The following is a 21,251-nucleotide window of genomic DNA, read 5'->3' on the forward strand; positions in this document are numbered from 1 at the left end:
TAACATTCGCACATTCTTATTTATTCATGAAAAATACTTTTTCCATTTTCTTCATTTTTTTTTTTTAAACATTGTGCATTTTCACAGTTTTAAATATTTGCCAGTACTGTTCTGTGTTCAAGTATCAAGTATCAGTGTCAATGACAAATACAAAAAAAACATACTGTATTTTTGTTTCAGTGCTGCAAAATATATTAGATGATTTTTCAGAAGACAAAAACACCCAACATTTGAAATATATTGTAGCCAGTTGTGTATAGTCTGCTACAGTTAGCCATAAGGCTACTCTACTGAAAACCTAGTCAGAGTTGCAGGGAGCGAATGGCAAGATAGACGGACAACTCTTTTGTTTATATGGGGTAAACTAATAGTAAAGGATAGGAAACAACGATGGGTGATCCTGAGAGTGAGCTTGGGCTTGTTATTTGTAACTAAAAGAGAAACCTTTTCTGCTGGTCTATGACGTGTAGTGGGCTGTAGTTTACATTACTCTTTTACATAAAGATCTATAGAAAAGGTGGCCGCCCTCAGAACTAAGAGCTGTGGGTTTAGGAATGGAAGGCTACTCAGTGGCACAACCCCAGAAGGAGACATGAAGTCCATGAGTTTCACTTGTTCAATGATGGAATCGAAATCTCATGAATATTTACGTAAATGTCCATTTCTAAAAACAGAACTCGGTTAGAGATGTGTTTTGAGGAAGTAGTTGTACATGAGATAGACTCATCAGTAGCACATAACACTGTCAGAGTGAAGACACAAATCGAGGCAATCGCCTTCCCGTGACCTCCCTCTCTCTAGTGTGTGTTTGTGTTGCTGGGGGCCACGTGCTCTGCTGATAAACGCTGTTAACACTCGGCCCCAGTGTGATGCTGTGATGATCAGATAGCATGCCAGGAGAGACCGCCCCTGCTGTCTTATGACAAGGATGTGCCCTGTGTGAGTGAACAGACGGAGCCATAGTTCAACAACAGCTACAGCTGCACCAGATCAATGAGAGTATTTAGGTCATGCAGTGACTAAGGACAGCTAGCCAGCTACTGATGTGTTTTATACATGGTAACAAGCAATCCCTGCTGGGCTTTCCAATAAACCACTCAGCAGTGTGCAGATTGTGACACCAACCCACCTCCTTGTCACTCTATCACCCTGACTACCACCATTACCCCCTTCCACCTCAATCCCGACCCCCAACCCCTTCTAACACTGACCTTTGTCCTCTAGCCCCAAGAGGCTATATTACTATAGCCAGCCTTGGCACAGCACAATGCATCTGAAGGGTGCTCAGTATTTCACACTTCTCCCCACCAGACCCCTCCTTCTCGGCCCAGATGATTGAGTCCAGAGCAGGCTATCAGTCTCTCTGGTTTCTGAGCCCTGGTTTTTCTTAATTATATTCAGCTGCTACTGACCTGCTGCTCTGTCTTTTCTAACCAGGTAAAGATGTCAGATAAACTTCAAATTACGGGTGATATTTGGTTGAGATGTCAATAGATTTGAGTTTAATTTGAAATAAACCAAACCACAGAAACCTGTCGACACTATTTGGTTATATCAAGACAAAATGTCAATGACTTTTGGCAAATTCAATCAAGTAGCCAGGTTGATGCAGTGTGATAACGTTGATAAGGTAGGTTGAAATAACGAGCAAACAATGTTGCCCAGTTGTTGGTGGCATTTGATGGAAATGCTATTCCTCTACCAAGGAAGCTTTGCATCAATAAAATATCACAACATCATAACTAGCATAAACTTAATGAAAAAACAATACCTTCAGTGACAGAAGCAGAGATGCAGTTTTCTTAACCACTTCAAACATCAGTCTCTGTTCCTTTTTTTTAAGCTCATACTGCTGATGCTGTTGTTCTTGTTGTCGTTGATATTATAAGGAGATAAAAAGCCTGATACCAAATTCTATCCCCCAGCTATCCCTCTAAACCCCCACCCCCTCCCTCCCTCCTCCATGAGCGATTTCAGCTCTGGGTAAAGCTGCCCTGCCCATAGATTAACGAGTGGCTGGGCATCGTCAAGTTTATGGAGGTATTTAGCTAGCCGGGGCTCTGTGAGAGGAGAAAAAAAGCACCACATTTCTGCAGCGGGCTACAACTGGTAGTGGCAACCCCAGAAGTGGGTCATCTATATGCCAGGCTGAGCCTCACATGCCTACTGCTGCAAAGAGGACAGGGTGAAGGGTGGAGGGATGGATGGATGGATGGATGGATGGATGGATGGAGGAAATAGAGACCAATCAATGGGAGCAGAGAGAAAGATTGATCAGAGAGGAGAAAGTAGGGACAGGGTGAGAGAGTATGAATGGGGATGAACATCAGAAGAGAGAGAGAGTGCGAGGAGAGCAAGGGGGGACTACAGAAAGAGAGAGCAGAGATGGAGGGCGGTGCGCTGCAACCATCTCTGCACCATGTGGATTCACACACAGGCACCCTAAAGCCGAGATTATTTATCTCCCATAGCATCGCATGGAGGACCAATTTTTTATTGCCCCTGTTATGAAATGCACAATCATTTCCCCTGGCTGCTGCTTGCTGTAATAACAGTATTGATTAGGTGCTAGCAGGGTTGTCCCCTCCGACATCTGTGGAGAGGAGAGAAGAAAGGCAGAGGGAGAGGAGTACAGCGACAGGGCTCTGAGATGGAGGGAGTGGTAATAAAGCAAATGAAAGATAACATGATGAAATACTGTTTTCTTTCTGTAAAGGGAGATTGTTGACAACTCTAAAAGTCAGCTGAATATCAGTCTCAATGGAATTTAATGTTGTCAGAAAAACCTTCTCCACAGCCATGCATGATGAGATGACGACCTAACTGACTATTTGAAAGGGTTTGTTTGAATGTCTATTCTCTTTTGTTCTGTGGTAGAAAAAGGGTTCCAGCAGTTTTAGGACCCAATTTGGTTCCTGATAACCCATTGTCCACAAGCCACTGTTCCGTTCCTAAACCCACACACACCAGCACCAACAGTCTGGATGGAAGAAGAGAGAGGACAGGTGAAGGAATACTGCATTGCACTTGGTTTAAGGCTAAACATTTGCAGTGGAAAGCGATTTAAACTTAAGGCAGCATGGATTGAATGACTCTCATGTTTACAAAAGTACTAAAACTACATATGTCACCCCGATACGGTTCGTATTCACATATCACTCATGTGGAGCACAAAATAGCGCTTATTCACAAAAAATGCTCTCTCCCAGCCCATAAATAAAAACTCAACTGGTATACGCAAACTTTGTGCATGTATACATGTATGTACCATGTACATAAATATGAACATAAATACTATATTTTTGTCAACCCACACACACTCCCCATCCCTTCCAACCCCAAACCCCAATCCCAAAAAGCAAAGTTTCTTATTTTAGTTTTTTTTTTGCAATGACTTTATCTAGCACAGTGAAACCCGACCCCGTTTGAAGGTAGAATGGTTGCAGTTTGTTCACTCCAGTTTTTAAAGTCAGCTCCAGCTCCCACTTATAGGGGACGTCCTCTTTCTCCAAACTGCTCTTGTCCTTGTTTCACTCTCTCTCTCTCTCTCTCCCTCTTTTGCTCAGTTCTTACAAAAAAAAGAGGAGAGGAGAGAAACAGAGAGGCAAAGAGGCAAGGAGCTTGAGGGAAGGAGAAAAGGAGAAAAAAGGAAAGTAGGTAAAGAGAGAGAAAATGAAAAGTGAGAGTAGGTAGAGGAGTGTGTTTAACCCCACCAAGGTCATTCAATATTTGGGCGGGATGACCACGATGGGGTCCCCGGTCTTTGGCCGCCACATGAGCACTTGAGCGTCGTTGGCGTTGGGCTTGACCATGGCATTGGGGGGGATGGGCTCGTTCTTGCCCAGGACATGGGGCTGCTCCTGGGCCACAGGCTCACGCAGCGTGGCCCTCTGGCCCAGAGGCTTGTCCGGGTCCACCTCGATGTGGAGCTGCATCCTCCAGCGGATGGTCTGCAGCACCAGGGTCTCGGCCGTGGCCTGATTGATGGCCACCAGCCAGGTGGTGAAGCTCTGGTCGCGGCGGATGCTGCTGAGCTGCGGCAGGTTGCTATCGCTCACAGGCACACCCCATGTAACGCTGGGGTAGAAGTTGTCATTCATGCTAACCGTGAACTTGGTGGCCTTCTTGGTGGGACCCACGATGGTGCACGTCTCCGTGGTGTTGCCATACCACGGGTAGTTGACGCCGTCCGAGTCGCTGATGGCCTGGATCTTGCCATCCCGTAGGTCAGGGAGTTCCCAGCTCGACCTGGACGTGGAAAAGCAGGCAGTGAGATTTAACCCGGAAGGGAAAACAGAGTGAAGCTTAAAGGGATAGTTCACGACAAAATAAAAAATGATGCGAATCACTCCCATTCATATGGGAATAAAGTATCCTAATATATAGCTAAATCTACACAACAGGTGATGTGAACTGTCAACCCAACACAATTTTAGACCACTTTTATGGTGTGAAAACAGGAAGAAATTGTTGATTTTGGGTGAACAAATCCTTTAACGTGGAAGTGGAAACAAAAGGGTGAGACTTGTTTTACAAGTGAGAATCTCTCTGCATGTTGCTACTGCTTTCCTGCCTAGAATCGCTTGAGAGAGATATCAATCGTAATAGGCTCCTACCCACTGTTAAATAAAAGCTGGAGGATAAGAAGAGTGGAGGAGACTATCTATGTCCATGAGAGGCTCAAACAGCCTGACTGAGTGGGTTTGCTCTACAAACATCAGCTCAGTAGCTGTTGCGATTCAGGTCAGGGCAGCACAATCACAGCACACCACAGGTTCCCATTGTTAAGAGCCTCCCATCTGTTTAACCTGTGTAGTAAGTCACTATAGGTGCATCTCAATAGTCGTGGCTTTCTTTTCTCATTTCCTTTACCACCTCTGCACTGACCACTGATCTGTCAACACAGGATAGGTGAAAGCAATATGTCCAAAGCCTATCAGGATTGCTTTACCTCATCCACTATTATTTCAGATCTGAGTGAATTAAGTGCGCCCCTTTGGAGTATTGAGACGCAGTGGGGGACAATGTGGGACAGAGGCACCTCATAAACACTCCGGTCCGTCCGCCTATCGATTCCCCCTCGGCAGGAAGAAGTAAAGGAATCAGCAGAACTACTACAGATAACAGTGATCACCAGACACATGATAGGCCTGCATGGCCATTTATTCACAGAGGAGCTAGATTATGATCTCTAGAATAATAATAATAGTAAAAGGTAAGCCCCAGTCTGTGTGTTGGGGGGGGGGGGTTAAAGTGTGTGTGTTTCAGTTGAACGTTTTATTAGTTGTGTACAGTATCCACATCGTATACACTGTCTTTTTAATTTCACCTCTATTTAACCAGGTAGGCTAGTTGAGAACAAGTTCTCATTTATAACTGCGACCTGGCCAAGATGAAGCAAAGCAATGCGACACAAACAACAACACAGAGTTACACATGGAATAAACAAGCGTACAGTCAATAACACAATAGGAAAAAAAAGAGCGTTTATATACAGTGTGTGAAAATGGCGTGAGGAGGTAAGGCAATAAATAGGCCATAGTAGCGAAGTAATTACAGTTTAGCAAATTAACACTGGAGTGATAGATAAGCAGATGATGATGTGCAAGTAGAAATACTTGTGTGCAAAAGGGCAGAACAGTAAATAAAAACAATATGGGGATGAGGTAGGTAGATTGGGTGGGCTATTTACAGATGGGCTATGTACAGCTGCAGCGATCGGTTAGCTGCTCAGATAGCTGATGTTTAAAGTTAGTGAGGGAAATATAAGTCTCCAACTTCAACGATTTTTGCAATTCGTTCCAGTCACAGGCAGCAGAGAACTGGAAGGAAAGGCGGCCAAAGGAGGTGTTGGCTTTGCCTGCTGGAGCGTGTGCTGCAGGTGGGTGTTGTTATCGTGACCAGTGAGCTGGGATAAGGCGGAGCTTTACCTAGCATAGACTTATAGATGACCTGGAGCCAGTGGGTCTGGCGACGAATATGTAGGGCCAGCCGACTAGAGCATACAGGTTGCAGTGGTGGGTGGTATATGGGGCTTTGGTGACAATGCGGATTGGCACTGTGATGGACTGCATCCAGTTTGCTGAGTAGAGTATTGGAAGCTATTTTGTAAATGACATCGCCAAAGTAGAGGATCGGTAGGATAGTCAGTTTTACGAGGGTATGTTTGTCAGCATGAGTGAAGGAGGCTTTGTTGCGAAATAGGAAGCCGATTCTAGATTTAATTTTGGATTGGAGATGTTTAATATGAGTCCGGAAGGAGAGTTTACAGTCTAGCTAGACACCTAGAATATGTGGACAACTACACATACCTAAGTCAGAACCGTCCAGAGTAGTGATAGTCGGGCGGGCGGGTGTGGGCAGTGAAAGGTTGAAAAGCATGCATTTGGTTTTACTAGCGTTTAAGAGTAGTTGGAGGCCACGGAAGAAGTGTTGTGTGGCATTGAAGCTCGTTTGGAGGTTATTTAACACAGTGTCAAAGGAAGAGCCAGATGTATACAGAATGGTGTTGTCTGCATAGAGGTGGATCAGGGAATCACCCGCAGCAAGAGCGACATCGTTGATATATAGAGAGAAAATAGTCGGACCGAGAAATGAAGGATGACAAGGATATCCCTACCGGCCAAGCCCTCCCTGACCCGGACGACGCTAGGCCAATTGTGCGTCGCCCCACGGACCTCCCGGTCGTGGCCGGCTGTGACAGAGCCTGGGCACGAACCCAGTGTCTCTGGTGGCACAGCTAGCGCTGCGATGCAGTGCCCTAGACCACTGTGCCACCCGGGAGGCCACAGTACTGTCTTTTATCGATGGTGTTATGGTATCGTTTAGTACCTTGAGCGTGGCTGAGGTGCACCTGTGACCAGCTCGGAAACCGGATTGCACAGCGAAGAAGGTACGGTGGGATTCGAAATGGTAGGTGAGCTGTTTATTAACTTGGCTTTCGAAGAATTTAGAAAGGCAGGGCAGGATGGCTATAGGTCTATAACAGTTGGGGTCTAGAGTGTCACCCCCTTTGATGAGGGGGATGACCGCGGCAGCTTTCCAAACTTTAGGGATCTCGGACGATACGAAAGAGAGGTTTGAACAGACTGGTAATAGGGGTTGCAACAATGGCGGCGGATAATTTTAGAAAGAGAGGGTCCAGATTGTCTAGCCCAGCTGATTTGTACGGGTCCAGGTTTTACAGCTCTTTCAGAACATCTGTTATCTGGATTTGGGTGAAAGAGAAGCTGGGAAGGCTTGGGCAAGTACCTGCGGAGGGTGCGGAGCTGTTGGCAGGGGTTGGGGTAGCCAGGAGGAAAGCATGGCCAGAGAAATGCTTATTGAAATTCTCGATTATCGTGGATGTATCGGTGGTGACAGTGTTACATTACATTTACATTTAAGTCATTTAGCAGACGCTCTTATCCAGACCTAGCCTCAAGTGCAGTGGGCAGCTGGGAGGAGGTGCTCTTATTCTCCATGGACTTTACAGTGTCCCAAAACTTTTTGGAGTTAGAGCTACAGGATGCAAATTTCTGTTTGAAAAAGCTAGCCTTTGCTTTCCTGACTGACTGTGTGTATTGGTTCCTGACTTCCCTGAAAAGTTGCATATCGCGGGGACTATTCGATGCTAGTGCAGTCCGCCACAGGATGTTTTTGTGCTGGTCGAGGGCAGTCAGGTCTGGAGTGAACCAAGAGGTATATCTGTTCTTAGTTCTACCTTTTGAAATGGGCATGCTTATTTAAGATGGTGAGGAAATTACTTTTAAAGAACGACCAGGCATCCTCGACTGACGGGATGAGGTCAATATCCTTCCAGGATACCCGGGCCAGGTCGATTAGAAAGGCCTGCTCGCAGAAGTGTTTTAGGGGGCGTTTGACAGTGATGAGGAGTGGTCATTTGACAGTGGACCCATAGCGGATGCAGGCAATGAGGCAGTGATCGCTGAGATCCTGATTGAAAACAGCAGAGGTATATTTACAGGGCAAGTTGGTCAGGATAATATCTATGAGGCTGCCCATGTTTATGGATTTAGGGTTGTACCTGGTGGGTTCCTTGATCATTTGTGTGACATTGAGGGCATCTAGCTTAGATTGTAGGACTGCCGGGGTGTTAAGCATATCCCAGTTTAGGTCACCTAACAGAACGAACTCTGAAGATAGATGGGGGCAATCAATTCACATATGGTGTCCAGAGCACAGCTGGGAGCTGAGGGGGGTCTATAACAGGCGGCAACAGTGAGAGACTTATTTCTGGAGAGATTCATTTTTAAAATTAGAAACTGTTTGGGCATAGACCTGGAAAGTATGACAGAACTTTGCAGGCTATCTCTGGAGTAGATTGCAGCTCATCCCCCTTTGACAGTTCTATCTTGACGGAAAATGTTGTAGTTGGGTATGGAAATCTCAAAATTTTTGGTGGCCTTCCTAAGCCAGTATCCAGACACGGCAAGGACATCAGGGTTGGTGGAGTGTGCTAAAGCAGTGAGAAAAACAAACTTAGGGAGGAGGCTTCTGATGTTAACATGCATGAAACCAAGGCTTTTTCGGTTACAGAAGTCAACAAATGAGAGTGCCTGGGGACATGCAGGGCCTGGGTTAACCTCCACATCACCCGAGGAACAGAGGAGGAGTAGGATGAGGGTACAGCTAAAGGCTATCAAAACTGGTCGTCTAGTGCGTTGGGGGCAGAGAATAAAAGGAGCAGATAAAGGAGTTAACTGAGGCATGTTGAGTGGGACTAGGGGCTCCGCAGTAAACAAAGACAATAATAACTATCCTAAACAACAGTGTACAAGGCATATTGACATTTGAGAGAGCCATAAAGCGAGGCATAAAGCAATCACAGGTGTTGATTGGGAGAGTTGGTTAAGGCAACAACGGGTAAGACAACAACAACAGCTAATCAACTAAGACAACAACAACAGGTAAAATGGCGATGAATGGGCAGAGAGGGTCGGTTAACTACACACAGGGCCTGAGTTGGGGCCGACAGATAAACGAAATGCTTACTTGCAGGTTCCTTCTCGACAATGCAACATCAATAAGAACTAATAAAAGATAAGAATACGAACATAAAGGTAATGGCTCAGTAGAATAGCATATACATTTTAGCGTGTGTGTGTGTCTATGGGAGTGGGTGTGAGTGGGCAATATTGTTTTTCTTTGTGCGTGTGTGTGTGTGTGTGTGTCTGTAAAGAACAAGGATTATGTTTCATCCATGTCCATTCTTGTCGTTACAAATCACTATATCCTCTATCAATCTGTCTCCAAAACAAGTTGAACAATCTTTCTATCTATAAATACTGTATATCTCAGACAGGAGCCAAACTGTTACATCAATTCCACGGTGAAGGGCCAACGACTGCAGACAATGGCAACAAAACACTCTCCTCGTATTTTTATCTTGATAACACATGGTTTCTTGAGAACAGAACATGCCCAAGCGCAAGAACATTTGCCTTGTGTTCATCATGCTCCTTTTCTCTCTCCCCCTATTGGAGGTCTAATGATACTACAGGATCTACCTACTCTTTATTGATGGCATTTTCATTACAGTACTATACTATTTTCAGTATAGTGCTCTCGTTCAAAACCATGGGAGGTGCTCTATTGAAATAGATCCTACAGATGTAGGATCTTAATTTGATCACTCTGTTGTTGCTGAGAATTTTCCAGGAAATGCAAACTTGTAGTGTATTTGACTTTTAAAAAGGCTTTTAAAGTTTGTAATTTCCACATAGAAATGTCAGACCTGATTTGCCCTTGTGAAAAAAATGGTCCATTAATTATTTTGCCCTACAAAATGCCCATTAATTATAATCCACATAGTAATTCATATTTCCAGTTGCTGCAGGATTATTTTCCTACTATAGCAAACTGGCTACAGAAGGAAAATGAAGATCTTACATCTGTAGAAAGGACCCAATGGACTAAACGGCCAATCAACTGTAGTGGTGAGCGTTGCTTCTTTTGATGTTGAGTGACGGACTAGATACATGACAAGCAGAGACACCAACAATTTGCTATACCCTCTTATAGTAAGTGACACAGTAAGTGACACAGTTGAAGGCAGAATTTTACATACACTTAGGTTGGAGTCATTAAAACTCGTTTCTCAACCACTCAACACATTTCTTGTTAACAAACTATAGTTTTGGCAAGTCGGTTAGAACATCTACTTCGTGAATGACACAAGTCATTTTTCCAATAATTGTTTACAGACAGATTATTTCACTTATAATTCACTGTATCACAATTCCAGTGGGTCAGAAGTTTACATACACTAAGTTGACTGTGCCTTTCAACAGCTTGGAAAATTCCAGAAAATTATGTCATGGCTTTAGAAGCTTCTGATAGGCTAATTTACATCATTTGAGTCAATTGGAGGTGTAGCTGTGGATGTATTTCAAGGCCTCCCTTCAAACTCAGTGCCTCTTTGATTGACATCATGGGAAAATCAAAATAAATCAGCCAAGACCTCAGAAAATGAATTGTAGACCTCCACAAGTCTGGTTCATCCTTGGGAGCAATTTCGAAACGCCTGAATGTACCATGTTCATCTGTACAAACAATAGTACGCAAGTTTAAACACCATGGGACCACGCAGCCACCATACTACTGTCTCCTAGAGATGAACGTAATTTGGTGTGCAAAGTGTGAATCAATCCCAGAACAACAGCAAAAGACCTTGTGAAGATGCTGGAGGAAACAGGTACAAAAGTATCTATATCCACAGTAAAATGAGTCCTATATCGACATAACGAAAGGCCGCTCAGCAAGGAAGAAGCCACTGCTCCAAAACTGCCATAAAAAAGCCAGACTACGGTTTGCAAATGCACATGGGGACGAAGATCATACTTTTTGGAGAAATGTCCTCCGGTCTGATGAAATAAATATAAAACTGTTTGGCCATAATGACCATCATTATGTTTGGAGGAGAAAGGGGAGGCTTGGAAGCTGAAGAACACCATCCCAACCATACCAAATGGGTGGCAGCATCATGTTGTGGGGGTGCTGTCACGGCCATCGTAAGAAGTTGACCAAGGTGCAGCGTTGTGAGCGTCCATTTTCCTTTTTATTTTGGAATGACACCAACAAAACAAGAAACAAAACGAACAACCGTGAAGCTTAAGGGCTATGTGCCACAAACAAAGTTAACCACCCACAAAGACAGGTGAGAAAAAGGACTGCCTAAGTATGGTTCCCAATCAGAGACAACGATAGACAGCTGTCCCTGATTGAGAGCCATACCCAGCCAAAACAAAGAAATACAAAACATAGAAAATAGAACATAGAATGCCCACCCCACATCACACCCTGACCTAACCAAATAGAGAAATAAAACAGCTCTCTGTCAGGGCGTGACAGGTGCTTTGCTGCAGAAGGGTCTGGTGCACTTAAAAAAAATAGATGGCATCATGAGGAGGAAAATTATGTGGATATATTGAAGCAGCATCTCAAGACATCAGTCAGGAAGTTAAAGCTTGGTCGCAAATGGGTCTTCCAAATGGACAATGACCCCAAGCATACTTTCAAAATGGCTTAAGGACAACAAAGTCAAGGTATTGGAGTGGCCATCACAAAGCCTTGACCTCAATCCTATAGAAAATGTGTTGGCAGAACTGAAAAAGTGTGTGCAAGCAAGGAGGCCTACAAACCTGACTCAGTTACAACAGCTCTGTCAGGAGGAATGGGCCAAATTTAACCCAACTTATTGTGGGAAGCTTGTGGAAGGCTACCCGAAACGTTTGACCCAAGTTAAACAATTAAAATTTAAACTTCTGACCCACTGGAGATGTGATGAAAGAAATAAAAGCTGAAATAAATCATTCTCTCTCCTATCATTCGGACATTTCACATTCTTAAAATGAAGTGGTGAACCTAACTGACCTAAGACAGATCATTTTTACTTGGAATAAATGTCAGGAATTGTGATAAACTGAGTTTAAATGTATTTGGCTCAGGTGTATGTAAACTTCCGACTTCAACTGTATATCTCAATTGTGCTAGTATAAAGGAGGTTTTATTGCAAATTTTTACCAAACAGTGAAGGGAGAGATTATTTAGACGGGATACTCAGGCACATGGGTGGCGAGTTGACTAATTCAGGGTAATCAATCATAGCATCCTTGAGCATTTGTATGCGTGTCTGCGTGTGTGTGTACACATAAATGGGTTTGATTGTGTCTGGGCTTCTTGACATATCCTCAACAAACAATGTGGGTGTGTGAGTATGTCTGTTGGATGTTGGATGTTGTGGGCGAGTGGATGTGATGTGTCTGAGCCTGTGTCTCTGTGCCGATGCGAGTGTGCACAGTCTGGAAAAACTACTTGGGACAGCCCCCTTGAGTCTTAGCACAGTGTGTGGGGTCTGTGTGTGTGCATGTATACAGTGGAGGATGGTGGAAGGAGCTATAGGAGGACGGGCTCATTGTAATGGTTGGAATAGAATAAATGGAATGGTATCAAACACATCAAACATATGGAAACAACATGTTTGACTCTGTTCCGTTAATTTCATTCCAGCAATTATCAAGCCTCCTATGGTGCCCACCTACAGTGCCTTCAGGAAGTATTCATAACCCTTGACTTATTCCACATTTTGTCGTGTTACAGCCTGAATTCAAAATGGATTAAACATAATTGTTTTCTCAACCATCTACACACAATACCCCATAATGGCAAAGTAAAAACATGTTTTTAGAAATGTTTGCAAATGTATTGAAAATTAAATTCAGAAATATCTCATTTACAAAAGTATTCAGACCCCTGAGTCAATCAATACATGTTAGATTCACCTTTGCCAGCGATTACAGCTGTGAGTCTTTCTGGGTAAGTCTCTAGAGCTTTGCACTCCTGGATTGTACAATATTTGCACATTATTATTACATTTTTATTCAAACTCTGTGAAGTTTGTTGTTCATCATTGCTAGACAGACATTTTCAAGTCTTGTCATAGATTTTCAAGCTGATTTAAGTCAAAACTGTAAGTAGGCCACTCAGGAATATTCAATGTTGTCTTGGTGAGCAACTCCAGTGTATATTTGGACTTGTGTTTTAGGTTATTGTCCTGTTGAAAGGTGAATTTGTCTCCCAGTGTCTGTTGGAAAGCAGACTGAACCAGGTTTTCCTCTAGAATTTTGCCTGTGCTTATCTCTATTCCATTTATTTTTATACTCAAAAACTCCTTAGTCCTTGCCAATGACAAGCATACACATAACATGATGCAGCCACCACCATGCTTGAAAATATGAAGAGTGGTACTCAGTGATGTGTTGTGTTGGATTTGACCCAAACTTAACAATTTGACCCAAATTGCCACACTTTTTTCCATTTTTACTTCAGTGCCTTTTGCAAACAGGATGCATGTTTTAGAATATGTTTTATTCTGTACAGGCTTCCGGGGGCGGCAGGTAGCCTAGTGGTTAGAGCGTTGGATCTAGTAACCGGAAGGTTGCAAGATTGAATCCCCGAGCTGACAAGGTAAAAATCTGTCGTTCTTCCCCTGAACAAGGCAGTTAACCACTGTTCCAAGGCTGTCACTGAAAATAAGAATTTGTTCTTAACTGACTTGCCTAGTTAAATAAAGGTAAAATGAAAAAAATCCTTCTTTTCACTCTGTCATTTACACTACCAGGCAAAGGTTTTAGAACACCTACTCATTCAAGTATTTTTCTTTATTTTTACTATTTTTACATTGTAGAATAATAGTTTAGACATCAAAACTATTAAATAACACATATGGAATCATGTAGTAACCAAAAAAGTGTTAAACAAATCAAAATATATTTTATATTTGAGATTCTTCATATAGCCACCCTTTGCTTTGATGACAGCTTTGCACACTCTTGACATTATCTCAACCAGCTTCATGAGGTAGTCACCTTGAATGCATGTCAATTATATATTCAATGTCTGTGGGGTATTGTTGTAGTGTAAAAAATGGAATCCTTTTTAAATTCATGCTGTACCACAACAAAATGTGGAAAAAGTCAAGGGGTGTGAATACATTCTGAAGGCACTGTATGTGCGTGTATCCTTTGTGTGTGTGTGTGTGTGTGTGTGTGTGTGTGTGTGTGTGTGTGTGTGTGTGTGTGTGTGTGTGTGTGTGTGTGTGTGTGTGTTGCATTACATGTGTCTATACACCTAACACTCCTATACCACTAAAAGTGAATAATAGACTACTGCTGATCTATTCCGCAGCTGTAAGACTGGGTGTCTGGCAAATTCAGAAACCAGGGCACGCACCTGAACTGATAGAGAAATCATCCAGGGTATTATCCTGAGTCACTCTGTCCAATTAGACCAGAGCATCCTGGAAGTTTACCGCAGTAATTGACAGACCTCAGAACAGGAGTCTCAATAGAGGGAGAGCTTACGTCCTGCATCTTAACTAACTCCTCAAACATGGATGACACAGCTCTGGGTTATTAAGAAGCTACAAAGTACATTTTGTCTTTCTCTGAGATTGCAGTCAAAAGGGCAACACTGAATGATAATGGCAATGAGATTAAATGTATGAAGGCATTTGTCAAGACTAACGACAAATTTTACAGGGAAATCATGGTTCTCTCTTTCAGAGAATAGGCTCTATACTACACAGAAAAGCATAAGGGGGAAATGCTATTTACAAATCTGACTACCGGGGCATTTTTTATACCTCAAATCAGCAGAAATGTGTCGCTTTGAGGTCATAGCTGCTCTGAGAAAGAGAGAGGTTGTTAATGCCTGTTTCATCTCTCTCGCTCTCTTTTTCTCTTACTCTAGTCTCTCTTCAAATGAGGTTTTGTTTGCAGAGCAGAGGGACATGTCTCTCTAATCTCACACAGCATTAAAATTGTTTTTCCGATTCAGTGTCTCTTTAGGCCCAGAGCGAGAGATTAACACACACACACACAGAGACAAACACGCACAGACAAACACACGGAGCCAGACTAGCGAAAGGGGAGAAGGCAATGTAGGGGAGGAGATCGCAGTATTGGGATGGTGTGTGTAATCTGTGACATGCAGACCCAAACATCACATGCTGTAACGGGTGAAGATAAACCTTCAGCATTCTGGGTATACGTCAACTTGTGGTCGCCTCCACAGGATGTGGGACAAACTGAATTTGTGTGACATTGTGTAAGTCACAGACATCTGTAAACAGTCACAGAGGTGAACGAATGGGGTATTCTAATGAATTGTCTGGCCTTTAATTAATTTCCTAATATTTTGAGAATAATTTGATTTCTCATACCACACAGTTTTGGTTGACTCCAGTAGCCTACCTCACAATGAAACCTGGCTTGAGTTGATACATTTTACAAACAGTGTTTGTGAAAGCCTTCTCACTGGGAAAAAACTGGTTGAGTCAACGGTGTTTCAACGTAATTTCAACCCCAAAAATGTATGTAATAACTTGGAATCAATGTGGTTAACTGATCGCATTTGCAAAAAGTAATAAACATAAGAATTTTGTATTCTTTTTAACCAACTTTGAACCTAAATCCAATGATATGGTGACCTTTTTTGTTGATTTCACTTTGAATTCACATTAGTTGACAACTCAACCAAACGTAAATCAAAATTATACTTAACAAAAATATAAATCCAACATGCAACAATTTCAAAGGTTTTACTGAGTTACTGTTCATATAAGGAAATCGATCAATTGATATCAATTCATTAGGCCCTAATCTATGGATTTTACATGACTGGTATGCATCTGTTGGTCACAGATACCTTTTTTTTTTAAAGTAAGGGCGTGGATCAGAAAACCAGTCAGTATCCGGTGTGACCACCATTTGCCTCATGCAGTGCGTCACATCTCCTTTGCATATAATTGATCAGGTTGGTGATTGTGGCTTGTGGAATGTTGTCCCACTCCTCTTCGACGGCTGTGTGAAGTAGATGGATATTGGCGGGTACTGAAACACGCTGTCGTACACGTCACTCCAGAGCATCCCAAACGTGCTCAATGGGTGACATGTCTTGTGAGTATGCAGGTCCTGGAAGAACTGGGACATTTTCAGCTTCCAGGAATGGTGTACAGATCTTTGTGAAATGGGGCCGTGCATTATTAAGCTGAAACATGAGGGGAAACTGCAGATTTTAGAGTGGCCTTTTATTGTCCCCAGCACAAGGTACACCTCTGTTATGATCATGCTGTTTAATCAGCTTCTTGATATGCCACACCTGTCAGGTGGATGGATTATCTTGGCAAAGGAGAAATGTTCACTAACAGGAATGTAAAGAAATGTATGCACAAAACTTCTGAGAAATAAGCTTTTTGTGCATATGGAAAATTTCTGGGATTTTATATTTCAGCTCATGAAACATGGGACCAACACTTTACATATTGCATTTATATTTTTGTTCAGTATAATAATTGATTTGATTCTGCAATAGAGGATGGATTTGCAGTATGAATAAAAATGTACATCTTCGTTCTAATTATCACTAACTCATCATGACGCATGGTTCAGTGATCCAGCTACAAGGAAGCCTAAAGTAGACTGTTGATGTTCTAGAATTAACACCTCCAATCTATCTGAAAATACAGTGCATTCGGAAAGTATTCAGACCCCTTTATTTTTTCCACAAGTTGTTACATTACAGCCTTAATCTAAAATGGATTTGTTTTTTCCCCTCATCAATCTACACACAATACCCCATAATGACAAAGCAAATGAAATAAATATCACATTTACATAAGTATTCAGACCATTTACTCAGTACTTTGTTGAAGCACCTTTGACAGTGTTTACAGCCTCAAGTATTCTTAGGTATGACGCTAAAAGCTTGGCACACCTGGATTTGGGGAGTTTCTCCCATTCTTCCCTGCAGATCCTCTCAAGCTCCGTCAGGTTGGATGGGGAGTGTCGCTGCACAGCTATTTTCAGGTCTCTCCAGAGATGTTCAATGGGGTTCAAGTCCGGGCTCTGGCTGGGCCACTCAAGGACATTCAGAGACTTGTCCCGAAGCCACTCCTGCGTTGTCTTGGCTTTGTGCTTAGGGTCATTGTCCCGTTGGAAGGTGAACCTTGGGCCCAGTCTGAGGTCCTATGTGCTCTGGAGAAGTTTTCCATCAAGGATTTCTCTGTACTCTGCTCCGTTCATCTTTCCCTCAATCCTGACTAGTCTCCCAGTCCCTGGCACTGAAAAACATCCCCACAGAATGATGCTGCCACCACCATGCTTCACCCGGTATAGTGCCAGGTTTCCTCCAGATGTGACACTTGGTATTCAGGCCAAAGAGAATCTTGTTTCTCATGGTCTGAGAGTATTTAAGTGCCTTTTGGCAAACTCAACGCGGGCTGTCATGTGCCTTTTACTGAGGAATGGCTTCCATCTGGCCACTCTACCATAAAGGCCTGATTGGTGGAGTACTGCAGAGATGGTTGTCCTTCTGGAAGGTGCTCCCATTGCCACAGAGGAACTCTGTAGCTCTGTCAGAGTGACCATCAGGTTCTTGGTCACCTCCCTGACCAAGGCCCTTCTCCTCCGATTGCCAGCTCTAGGAAAAGTCTTGGTGGTTCCAAACTTCTTCCATTTAAGAAGGATTCCATTTAAGAAGGATGGAGGCCACTGTGTTCTTGGGGACCTTCAATGCTGCAGACATTTTTTGGTACCATTGCCCAGATCTGTGCCTTGACACAATCCTGTCTAGGAGCTCTATGGACAATTACTTCGACCTCATGGCTTGGTTTTTGCTGTGACATGCACTGTCAACTGTGGGACCATATATAGACAGGTGTGTGCCTTTCCAAATCATTTCCAATAAATTGAATTTACCACAGGTGGACTCTAATCAAGTTGTATAAACATCTCAAGGATGATCAATGTAAACAGGGTGCACCTGAGCTCAATTTCGAGTATCATAACAAATGGTCTGAATACTTATGTAAATAAGGTATTTCTGTCTTTATTTTATATTGTGTGTAGATAGATGAGGGAACATTTTATTCAATCCATTTTAGAATAAGGCTGTAATGTAAAAAAAATGTGGAAAAAGTAAAGGGGTCTGAATACTTTCCAAATGCCCCAGCGCCATTGAGAGGTGAACATGAATAATTAAGTAGATTGCGGGTGGCAGGTATTGTCTGCCATTTTAATTCTGAGTTATTTTTTATTAGGCCTTTGTCTAATCAAATGTGATAATAATTTAATTGTAATGTGGGTTGGGTTTAGATTTAGGTTGATACTCACATCCCTTTGGTTCCATATTTGTTGTAGAACTCCATGTGGTTGCATGCTTGAATCCAGCCAACGGTCCACGTCTCTTTTCCGGCCACGGGCGGCACTAGTACCCGAGCAGAGGCTCGGAAGTGCGGTGTCCGATAGCGCAGAACCACGCTGGATGACTCGTCGATGCTGGTTGGCGTGGAGTCAATGGAGGAGTTCACCTCGAGAACGATGATACTTTCACGGAAACTCTTGGGCTTACACCTGATACTCTGGATACAGCCCATTGCATTAAATAGCAATACAATCCACAACAACGTCCCGAGGTCTGGAGGAGAAAGACGCATGGAAACAGCAAGAAATTCACAATTGCATCCACATTTTCAATAGTCAAAAAAGACCCCAAAAAACGAAAAAGGGTGGCACTGTCAAATGGCCAGTGTTCTCCGTTGAGAATGACTAGGCTATCTCTTTGCTGACATGTTCATAAAAGCCATGCACTTTGCAACCAGTTCTGTATTCCAACACTATGATGGAAAATGTAATAATTTACTCAATAATGGAAGAGTTGTGATTAAATTCATATCAGCATGCTTTCTGCTTTTCATTGGCCATCAGATCACATCACCAAAACAGCCGATGCAACTTTCTTTTCCGTGTCTTGAAGCTTCCTCCACCAATAGAAGTGCCTCCAGATGTGTGCTGTGTGCTCTCTCACCTCCACAAGCAGCGCGAAATCGACCTGGATTACTGGCAATTTGCGACCGTTGGATATGTGCAACAGCCACCGCTCACATGTGCCTTGTGGTCTAATTAAGCAAACTTAATTGATAATTGTGACCTAAGCATAATTTACAAAAAACTGCTAACATAGCATTTCGACGTCATATTGGCCGAGCTCAGCGCCACTCATTTGTTTTTGCCTATTCATGTCAATTTTCATTCTGAACATGCGTAAAATCAACTTTTGCCTCAATTAAGCATTTTTACACTGGTGAAAGCGTTCCATTCCCCCAAAAAAGTAGTTTTGGTGTGGATAGGAGGTCAGCAATGGCTTGTGTTGAACAACGTCTTAATTATGTAACAATAAACTGTTGACGTTTAATACCACAGTAGGCTATAATAGGCCCCCTTTGCCACAATGCCACATAAAAATGGACTACATGAGGAGCACGTGCACATTAATTTAATCATATGTATCAAAAGTATTCCTTTATACATATTATATAACCCCTCTAGAATATGTTGCTTAAGGTTCACACTAAAATAGATACACAGCCCGCGTGCAATCCCACAATAACTCTTTGCACGGGGACTATATGAGGGATAAGAATACATCTATCATAAATATTGCTGTCCTTACAACGCCGCAAATTGTAGACATGGTATGCAAAAGGAAATTGGTTAAGTGACGTTTAGCCTACAATAAAACAATTGGAAAATATTACTTTGCTGAATGAACTAACACTCGCACTGGACTTTCCCCTCCCCCTTACTAACTCTGATTTTGTTGATAGCTACTTTACTGAAGAGAAATGTACTTACTATGACTGTGATTTGTGGTTGTCCCACCTAGCCATCTTAAGATGAATGCACTAACTGTAAGTCGCTCTGGATAAGAGCATCTGCTAAATTACTCAAATGTAAATATAAATGTAGTCTCGTTGCAAAATGCCTGTTGTAGCATAAACCAAATCTATTTTTTTATTTTTTGGAAATAGAGGTTTACCACACTTTTGTCCAATGCAAGCCCGTCTTTGTGAATTGTCCCCTCAAAAGACAGTTTTTAGGACTGCCCTAGATGCGTGCGCGCATGGTTCGAGTGGTAATTCCGTTATCTTCCCAGTTGGTTCCCTTCTCTTTTATTATTGCATTCAATTTCAAGGTCCGGTAGTGGTATCATTTCAACTTACATTTATTTAATCGTGGGTTACAATGAACACCGGAAATATTCAAAGACAACCAGGTTAACTTTCCCCTCTCCGTTTGGATCCATATCTTCTTGTAGATCAACTAATAAAAAACTATTTTAAAACAAGGAATGTCCGATAACCCAACCAGGCTCCCTCCTCGATCCCTGTCCTTTGAGTATAATTTAGTCCCAATTCCAAGACAGACTGTCATTTCTGTGTGCTGGTCCCATCGCGGCCACAGCAGGTTCGCCCTCCCGCATTGGTCTATTCTAGAGGCTTGAGCTTCAGCTCCTTTATTTAAGTACCTTTGAGACGACACTTCCCCTCGCCACTGCAAGCATTCTGGGAAATGTAGTGATGGCTTCTCGCTACGCTTATTAAATATAACATAATTATAGGCTATAATAGGCCAATTCTATATGTCAATGTTAAGCGAATAGCTGTTTTGGATGATGTTATAGGCTATAGCTCACATCAGTTTGGCTGCATGTCTAATTATAAAAAATACAGTGGTGAAATATTTAATAAAAATAAAATAATATCCATTTAGGCCTACTTTGAATTAAATTGCTTCCCATGCTTTTCGCCTGATAATAGTCCCACTTATATATGCTCCTCAGTCCTCATGAGAAGAAACCTTTTAAGAAATTGATCAAGTCAATTTTCATAATTTAATGTTTGTTATTGCTTCTTGATATGCGGTTTATTTTCTTCTATTTTTGGTCATTGCCAAATTGACGAAGACGTGCCATGGGTTCGTGCTTAGAGTGTGCGTCTCTGTTGCTGTCAATTTAAGAACCTTGGAGAACTCCCATCCCGAAGAGCGTGTCCGTGAATGAGCACGGTTGCGTATGCTACGTCATGTCCACGACTGACTCGGCCCTAAGAGCTCTCATTGTTTTCTAAATATTGCATTTATTTTACCTGGCTCGCCGAGATGACTATGGATTTGTTGATTGCCTTTAATTAACTCGACACTGTCTAGCTAGAATTCTTTCCGCATTCTCTAAATTCCAATCCAAGAGCCAGTGTTGTGCAGCACGCGAAAGGGATCTGAACGATAGCCAATTCCTATACTTCGGCCTGGTAAGATGATACCATTTGTCTTTCTCCTTGAGCATAACAGACGTACAATATGGCCCATCTATTTATGCACAAAACCAGTGTCTTCAGTTTCTGTTCGTGATAG

The 21,251-nt window shown here is 42.6% G+C and overlaps 2 protein-coding genes across 5 annotated transcripts in view; one reads left to right on the top strand and one right to left on the bottom strand.

Annotated features, from left to right (window-relative positions):
- The window catches only part of fam78ab (family with sequence similarity 78 member Ab), a 21,871-nt gene continuing 620 nt past the window's right edge, over positions 1-21,251 (bottom strand). The window contains exons 1-3 of one of the 4 annotated variants that reach the window (XM_029652489.2): positions 20,063-20,349; positions 18,174-18,477; positions 1-4,248 (exon numbers count right to left, since the gene is read on the bottom strand). In XM_029652489.2, the coding sequence (XP_029508349.2) occupies positions 3,723-4,248; positions 18,174-18,436 (789 nt within the window). In that variant the 5' untranslated portion in view covers positions 18,437-18,477; positions 20,063-20,349 and the 3' untranslated portion in view covers positions 1-3,722. Of the gene's footprint in view, positions 4,249-18,173; positions 20,350-21,251 lie in introns of those variants that run through there. The other 3 variants (XM_065017488.1, XM_029652497.2, XM_029652482.2) reach the window with 3 other exon arrangements.
- LOC115123144 (inactive phospholipid phosphatase 7-like) overlaps positions 20,891-21,251 on the top strand; it is an 8,940-nt gene continuing 8,579 nt past the window's right edge. Inside the window, exon 1 of the mRNA XM_029652475.2 lies at positions 20,891-21,148. The gene's annotated coding sequence lies outside the window, so the exon portion shown is untranslated. The remainder of the gene's footprint in view (positions 21,149-21,251) is intronic.

Source organism: Oncorhynchus nerka, linkage group LG4, assembly GCF_034236695.1.
Source record: "Oncorhynchus nerka isolate Pitt River linkage group LG4, Oner_Uvic_2.0, whole genome shotgun sequence".
NCBI lineage: Eukaryota > Metazoa > Chordata > Actinopteri > Salmoniformes > Salmonidae > Oncorhynchus > Oncorhynchus nerka.